The sequence below is a fragment of the Eurypyga helias genome, unplaced genomic scaffold (genome assembly GCF_000690775.1).
Source record: "Eurypyga helias isolate BGI_N326 unplaced genomic scaffold, ASM69077v1 scaffold41793, whole genome shotgun sequence".
Classification (NCBI taxonomy): Eukaryota; Metazoa; Chordata; class Aves; order Eurypygiformes; family Eurypygidae; genus Eurypyga; species Eurypyga helias.
Window position 1 is genome coordinate 2,973 of NW_010240072.1, and position 8,584 is coordinate 11,556.

Here is an 8,584-nt window from a genome sequence, read left to right on the forward strand (position 1 = left end):
GGCTTCAAAGGAAGTGTTCTCCAGCGGCCTGAGAGTCACAGACCCAGCCCCTGTCCTGGCCCTGCCATGGTCCCGCTGCCATGCTGCGAGGGCTGCAAAGGGTCAGGGAACAGGCATTGTTTCACACCGGAAGTAGGTTACTCCTCATGATGTTGCAATAGCCAATGAAGATAGTAATTTCTCCATACCAACAAAGCTGTACATGTTTGTCTTGGCTCTGTTTTGAGTTCTACTTGGTCAATTTACAAACCTACAGCTGGAACCCACCCTTGGCATTGTTCTGGGACACAGTGTTATCAAAAGCAGTGTACGTTGTGGCAGAGAAGCTCTTGACATTTTGCTGCAACCACTTGAGAGAGGGGTTGACATTTTATAGCATGTATAAATCCATTCTGCACAGGTGCGATGGCATTAATTCAACCACAGTGTATGGAATGGTTTATTCTTTTCTGCCTTTTCTTCTTCCCTCCCAGAACACCCTATGAAGTCCTAGAGTGGGCACTAATGGAAGGGCCTTTGCAAACCTCCATTCACACGTGCCATGAAGACGGTCAATGGATGTCACAATTACCGGAGAAGCTCTGGGATATTCCCCTCTATAACTTAGCTCTTCCAGGTAAAGATCAGCTTTTGTTCTCCACTGGTTTGTTAGCGTAGCATTTAAGCCTTGGAACATCCTGTTTGTCCCATTTCAGGATGGCAACGTTTATTATGTGGGTCAGTGTGTGGGAGAAGGGTTTGGGGAAGGGTTTGTGTGGTGTGTGTGTGCGTGTGAATATTTTTAGTCTGTAATGCTTGGGGGTTCTTAGCGGGAGGGGGAAAAAAGGATTTTTTTTTTTTTTTAAATTTGAGGGAAGGAATGAAAGAGGGAATTTTTGCAGTCCCTGTGCATTATCTTGTCAGATCAGTGTTGTTCATCTGAGCATTTGCTTATCTGGGCAATGGTGAGATTTTCCCTAGTTCATTCTTGCCAATTCCTACGTAATAAAATGGTTCCAAAAAGAAAGGAATAACATTTAACCTTATAATTTGTTTTTTTGTACAATTTAAAAGAGGCTGTGAAAATATGAAAAAAGGCCCATGGAGACTTTCAGTTAACATATCTTTTTATTAATGTAGAGTATGACTTTTCTGCATAACCCTGCTTATGAAAACTGGATTCATCCTATTATGGGTAAATACAGCTGTACTATAGCTGGTGTCCTTATTGGTACTACATTCAGCCCTGTGTATCATCAAATCAAAGAGATTTGATCATATTATTGCCTCTCTCTGCTGCCTTGAATGGATGATTTTTTTCCCCACATTCTGTCCAAAGAAGTTACAGGAGAACCTATTTTCACCGGCATGTGGCAAGGCAGCAGAGGACTGTCAGCTCTTGAGGGATTCCCTTTGCCTCCACAATGAAAATTGCTAGGTACTAAAGAAAAGTCTAGCCCATGTTTTCTCTCACACCTGTAGATGGGACAGATAGTTTGGGTGGAAAGGAGCACAGTGTGTGGATGAATGTTTTGTGTAGGGTACAAGGTTAACTTTAGCAAATAACGCATATATTTAGAGATAGTGGGAAAGTCAAGTCTTGTCTCCAGTGGGTGAAGCCCTTGGAGGACCCCAGAACCATAGTGGATTTTTTTCCTGCCCTTTGTGAACTACTGGAGTGTGGAATTTTGATTAAAATTGAAAGCCAGCAACTTATTTCATGACTTCGTGGATATGTAATTTAAATCGGTGTTAACATCCAAACAAGTGCACCTTTCGATTTTGGATAAAGCTGGGTAAGAGGACCCCAGGACAGATGTTATAAAGAAAATCTAGATTTCTTATTTAACCATCAAGAGAAGAAAATAAATATCTTATGACAGAAGAAAGTATGTTATGTTCTCTTCATCTCCACACCCCACTGCCTCGCCCCTTGCAAAAATCCTTCAAAAAGCAGTAGCATGCCCAGTCTTTTTTTGTGGAAAAGGAACCATGTTGTTTCTAAAAAAGCTTTCACAGTGGTGTATATTGTAGAAAGCTGAGAACCTGCTGATGTGTGCTTTTGAATTCCTGGATCTTCCCGTAACGGTCAACTTGTTATTCTTGCAAATGTTGTTTGATCTATGCCTGTACGGAGAACAGCAGGAAGAAAAGAGCAGTTGAAGACAAGCCCATTTTGGCAAACACTGCAGGACTTCTACAGAGCATTGCAGGCTATTAGCTTGGGGGATTTTGGTGGCTGTCCAGCTGACCTACAAAACTGGTCCAGCTCAGGTCAGAACAAAAGCAGATCAAGACCAACAGGTCAAGACAGCTCTGACCGATTTTCAGAGGGAGCAATAACTGCGGGAAGCCCGGTTTGGAAACAGAAGCTTATCTTAGATAAAGAAGACAACAAGGCACACAGGACACGTGACAGAGTGCATTCTGAAAGCATGATGAGGGGGCAGGGGCATGTCTCAGTAATTAGCGTTGTGTTTCAGCACACTGCTGCCGGGGAGACATTGCTTCAAGCTCTGAAGCTACCTGGTTTGGTGTTAGCTCACTATCTTGGCATCACATTCATTTTGTCATGGATATACCCATCTTCCTTCCGTGACTGTAACTCTCTGACATCACAAGAAGACTCCTAAATGAAAGGTTACTATCTGTTTGCTGACTGGTATCAGTGGATGCAACATCCATCGTTAGGATCCTGTTCAATTTGCTCAGACTTGGATTTGATCCATGGGTATTTAATGGTTTGACTCTTATATCTTGTGAGACAAACTTCTTTGATTGCATGCTGTCATTATCTGTCCGCAGTGAGCTTGGTTTGAGTGTTTAAAGCAGGAAAAGAGACAGAATACCATTTTTAAATGTGAAAAAATTGAGTGTGACATTAAACTATAATTGACAGTTTCAAAGAATTTTCTTTATTAAATATAATCTTGCCCTTTTTCTTTGGCTGCTAGAAATATTGCCATTGGCACCAGTAAGACTGACCATCCAAGAAGGCAGTTCTTAGCACCAGGGAACAATCTGTTTGTCAGAAGACTTAAAACCCAATATGATATGCAAATTCCTTGCAGATACTCTAAAGATGCCAGCAAGTCACTTTGCTGAGTTGTTAGATTTTCTTACTGATGCTTTATAAAATTAGAAGAAATAATGGAACAAAAAAAGCTAGAAAAATCTCTGTCTGCTTGTCCTAGAGAAATTGTGTGTTGTAGTAAGGTTTCCTCTAAATGGGATGCAAGAGATGTCAGATTTATTAAGACTTGAAAGAAATCAGATATTTGTGCAGGCTGTACTTGTCTCTGGTGCTTAACCTGCCCCTATGTAATGCCCTGTGCTGGAAAAAGTCAGATAATTTTTGAAGTCCATGAAAGATGGATCTTGTCCATCTATCATATTGTAAGCTTAGACTTGGATTTGTCTCTGAAACCTTCAAGCACCAACCTCTTATGTTATTTTTTTAAGGGATGTGGGTGTTTAGTTCAGGATGGCGTTTTAACCAGGTATTTAAGATATAAATGCTTAAATTGCCAAGTTAGGAGTTGGTCCAGTCCAGTCAAAGATGTAAGAAGATTAACTTTTGCTTTCAGTCATATTTTCTTCTGCAGAGAAGACGGGATTGTTGTATGAAATCTTGCATGTGGACAACTCTAAAAACAGGACAAATTCTAGATAAATTCAGCCTTCAGCTATTTATTCCCTGAAAAAAATGGGTTTACACATCAAGACAATTATTTCAGTTGAAGATGCTAGTTGAAGCTGGACATTTTATTGTGGTTTGAGGCAAACAATAATGATGTGTAATTTAGGTGGGGACTGCTTTACTGAAAAATCTTGATGCCTTCCCTTCACGAGGATTTCACAGCAAGGTTATTAATGTCAGGTGAGCAACCTCTGTAGAAGAGCTCCCCTTTTTGCCATAACTACGTAGGCTGTCAGACAGTATGGGCGTGTGATTTGGAATGAATTTGACATCACATGCCAAATGTCAGGTGTACGCAGGCAACGTAACCATGTATTGTGGTGCTCGAGTAGTTAAGAAATGACATTTCCTGTATGTTTATTTTTGTATTCTACAGGGAGTCATGACACTATGACCTACTGCTTGGATAAAGCCTCTGCTGTTAGTGGCAATGAATCCAAGCTGGTGAAGTTCTTAAACATATGCATGCCCTGCATTGTGCGCCCTATTATCATGAAGTGGTCTACAACACAGGTAACTGTTGTCTAGTGCTCTTGTCATGCCTAGGCAAAGCTGAAGCTTGTGCTGCAGCAGTGAGAGTGGTCACGTTCTCCCGTGTGCAGGGAAAGGATAGCCTACTGCCCAGAAATCTGCGCGCTTGTGAGATACTGTGCTTGGGTGTTGTGGTTTAACTCCAGCTGGCGCGACTAAGCACTGCCCAGCTGCTCGCTCACTCGCCCCATGGTGGGACAGGGGAGAGAATCGGAAAGGTAAAAGGAAGAAAACTTGTGGGTTGAGATAAAGACAGTTTAGTAGGTAAAGTAAAAGCCGTGCACACAAGCAAAAGAAGGAATTCATTCACCACTACCCATGGGCAGGCAGGGTTCAGCCATCCCCATGAAATCGGGGTTCCACGATGTGTAATGGTCACTTAGGAAGACAAACACCATCACTCCGAACATCCCTGCCCTTCCTTCTTCCTCCCACAACTTTATACAATGAGCGTGATGCCATGTGGTATGGGATATCCTTTTGGTCAGTTGGGGTCAGCTGTCCTGGCTGTGTCCCCTCCCAAATTCTTGTGCACCCCCAGCCCACCCGCTGGGGGGGGGGGGTGAGAGGCAGAAAAGGCCTTGGCTCTGTGCAAGCACTCCTCAGCAGTAACAAAAACATCCCTGGGACCAACACTGTTTCCAGCACAAACCCAAAACACTGCCCCGTACTGGCTACTGTGAAGAAAAATAACTCTGCCCCAGCCAAAACCAGCACACTGAAGTATGAGACAGGTACCAATCATGTAGGCAAGGCAGGGATGATACACAGACATCAAAGATGTTGCTTAAAGCTGACGACTTGGTACTAGAAACTCATCTTTTTCACATGCTTATTGTTGTTATTTGTGACATTCCATATTACTATAATCAAAAGAGGTTTGAGATGGGAGTGTACATGGCTGTACAAGCAAACTCTGAACAAACTCTTACAGCTTGTTCAGAAGGTAATGCTTATGATTTTTACTGTCACTGTTGTGTCAGATGTGAGTTGTTTTCCCAATCTATATTGTTGAAGTATTTCACCCAGCAGCAGAGACAAATCTTGTTGATAGGATTTTTTTTTTTTTCATAAAGATTAAGAGAATGAAGGTGTGGTCCCTCATGCAAGTTTTAGTTAATTTTTCACAGTGTCCAAATATTAAGCTAGTAATGTCTTTGTTCCTCACAAATGTATGTTAAAGACAAAATTTGGGATCATGGTTTAAGCTAGAGCTTTTGGAGATTTTTCTAAAGAACAGACTTTCCTCGCATCAAAGAGGTGCCGAAAGTCTTTTCTCTTTTGTTCTTATGGAAGGAGTACTTAATTCCTAACAATTAAAGAATTAAAACTGAATAATTGATAAACGGCAGTAATTATGCCTCGACTTGTTTTGTTGTGTTTGAGCAGCCCTGGCCAAGTGGGGTCTTCGACACTATCAGATATCGAGTGTGTAATGGCAGCGATGAGTCGATGTGGCAAGGCACTTGCTTAGCGCAGCGCCCGGTGTCGTGCTGCTTTTTAGGTTTGGGACTTCAGCCAATGGGAGATGTTGTTACTCCCTAACCTGCGGGTTGCTGGCCAGACCCTGTTGGTGACAAACAAGCTCCTTACATCATTACAGTCATTTTCTGGTCCCAGCCCAGCGTGCTGAGCGGGAAGTGGCCCAGCGCTGGTGGGAAGGAGGCCCGGCTGCAATCCTGCCCTTCCTTAGCCCTGCGGCACTTGAGTTACCAGTGTGAGGAGGTGATTCCACCCATTGGTATGTGGAGCAGAGATCGGGGAGCCCTAATGATGGTAGGATCCACAGGGTCCTGGATGGCCCAGTGCCTAGGAAGCAGAGCCAGGCTTGAGCCCTGGCTGTTATGGGTGTCAGTCTGGAGGCCCGAACCTTTCCGGCACAATGGCTGACATCAGGTGCGTAACGTCCTCTTGTGCCCTGGACATCTGGCGTGAGACTGCAGCACTGAGCAACATTGCTCCCCAAGGCTTCCTCTTAAATTTTGCCCTGGGGGGGCAATGTTCACACTGTCTAATTCAGTGTCCAAACCCAGGTGACTAATTAGAGAGTCTAATTTGTCTAGTTTTCCCATGCAGTCAACAGAAATAAATTAATTCCTAAGGGGCAGTTCAGAACAGCTATTTCACCTGGTGCTCTTTCTGGCCGCAAAGGTTATATATGACCTACAGCCATGTACACTCCCATCTCCAGCGTGCTCCAAGCGAAGGTGGGACTTGAGCACCGACCACTCCTTCAGGTGCTCCAGCCTGGTGCAGACTAAGCAGGCACAGAGGGACCTGTTGGCCCAAGCCACCGCCCCACCTGCACCCTGGGGCACGTGGCTTGGGCTGCTCCCCAGCCCCGTGGCTTGGCACAGCCTGGGGAGGTTGAATTCCTGTCCTGAGAACAGAAAGCTAGGTGGTTGAAGCTTGGTAGGGTGAGCATCCTGCCATGTGTCTTCAGCTCTGTTTTGGCCCGAAAGCTATGAATGTGGTTATTTGGGAGCAACACCTTGTATTAATTTAGCTTTTGTTGAATCCTTTCTGATTTAAATCTGTACAGTGTGTTCTTCCTGAAACCTAGAAGTTGCCTGTAGCAGGTTGAACTAGACAGATCAATGTTTAAACATATTTAATTAAATTGATTCTACTTTGTTATGCAGAGAGAGCCTTAATATAGATAAGAGAAACATCATTTGGGACTTTCTGGCCCAGAAATTCAGCTTTATTACTTGTTCCATTCAGCCTTCAAATCCAGCAGGAGAGGTCCAAGGGAAAGTGAAAATAGAGGAGGATCTCTGTTTTGTGGGACTTCTGCAGGTTAATTCAAACTTTTAAAGAGGCTTTATCCTGAAAAAGAACAGTAGCCAGTACTTTCTTCTATTTTTGTTTTTCCTTCTGTTGGGGATGTGTGAGCTCCACAGAGACAACCGACAAAGTCTTTGATCTAATAAAATAAATACAGCATTTCTAAGGTGCTGATCCTGCAATTTTTGTTCATACGAACAGGCTTGTGAAGGGCAGTTGTGTATTTATGCACAGGTTAATGGATCTTTAACTTTCAGAACTCAACAAGGGCAGAGGTCTGAGACTAATCTAATCTGTACCTGCAGTATATGCCATAGGGAAATTGGTATCCCTCTTGTCAGAGAGTAAAATAATTCAAAGGTGTAAGTTGGTGCCATACAGTGCTATTTTGAAGATGAAAGACCTGTGAAAAATGTCATAGGGCTAACTTTGTACACCTCTTTTGGCTTCCTAAATGAAAGAAGCAAATCCCTTCCACACTCTCAGGACCTTTGTCGTCTGTTTCACTTTTTAGGTACTGACTGTGACAGAGCAACTTGAGGCTGGAGTTAGATATTTGGACTTCAGGATTGCCCACAAGGCTATGGATCCATCTATGAATTTGTACTTCGTGCACATGGTTTACACAACTGTTACTGTACAGGTATTGCCGTACCTTTGGGATGGCTATAAACCCCAGTGCTATTTCTCTGATTTAAGAGCCATCATGATCTGAAAATGCTGGCCCGGGGTTTTCTGAGTGGGTTGTTTGTTTTCCTCATGTGAGGACTTGAAACTAGAGAAAATCAGCAGGGCTTGAGGTTGATGTCAGCACCTGCAAGTGAGACTGGAGCATCAATCAGCTCCTTATCCTCAAACCGGAGTTGCCATACCTTGCTCTCCACCCTCTGTCCCCTACCAAGTGCCTGATGTTTCTTGGGTTTATCTTGTGTTGTCCCAGGATGCTACTCAGGGCAATCCCATATCCCTGATAAGGTGAGAAGAAGGTACTGAAAGTCTAATAAAATCACAGAAATACATTTTTTTGAGGAAACTATTTCACTGAAAGACAGAGAAATGCAAGTCGACTCCATGGCTAAATTACTGTCAGTTACTGGGAAGAAACTACTGCGAGTTGCTCATTGCACGTGGTCTGTCACTGTGGAGTAGTTCACATCTTCCTTCCGTTTGCTGGGACCTGTACATCCAGGCACAGCCATCTAACGCAGCTTTTCATTTGTAGACTCGCTGACTAAACGTCAGTTTCAAGCTGTTAAATCTGGACCCTTCATGCCTTGAGGTTTTGTGGTGTCTGGCATGCTCATGTAAGCCGTTAGATGGAGTGCCTGACTACCCTGCTAATTACACACCGTCTTCAAGAAGTTGTCATTGCCCATAACAAATGGGGAAAACTGGTCCTGCCATGTTTAAGTAAGCACAGAGCTTTTCCCTCGTTTAGAGTTTGCCACTAACACGTTGTTTGTCCTTCCAGAAGCTTGGGAAGATGGGTTTACTGCTAACATGCCTCTAGGCAGCAGGAGATTCATGGTGTATTGGGTTTGCTTGGCAAGGTTTGGGTAGCCGAGGGGCTACAGGGATGGCTTCTGT

The 8,584-nt window shown here is 43.6% G+C and overlaps 1 protein-coding gene across 1 annotated transcript; it reads left to right on the plus strand.

Annotated features, from left to right (window-relative positions):
- Positions 1-504: 504 nt before the first annotated feature.
- On the plus strand, positions 505-7,712 carry LOC104507154 (PI-PLC X domain-containing protein 1-like). Its single transcript, XM_010148344.1, has 3 exons — positions 505-616; positions 4,056-4,192; positions 7,512-7,712. Exons 1-3 carry the CDS (start codon positions 505-507, stop codon positions 7,710-7,712), a joined length of 450 nt encoding a protein of 149 aa, XP_010146646.1.
- The last annotated feature ends 872 nt before the right edge of the window (positions 7,713-8,584 follow it).

Excerpts from the sequence above, each read along its gene's own strand:
- LOC104507154 (XM_010148344.1), top strand. The coding sequence starts at position 505 with ATGGAAGGGCCTTTGCAAACCTCCATTCACACGTGCCATGAAGACGGT. Across the intron at positions 617-4,055 it reads CTATAACTTAGCTCTTCCAG|GGAGTCATGACACTATGACC; the intron begins GTAAAGATCAGC and ends TGTATTCTACAG. Across the intron at positions 4,193-7,511 it reads TGAAGTGGTCTACAACACAG|GTACTGACTGTGACAGAGCA; the intron begins GTAACTGTTGTC and ends TTCACTTTTTAG.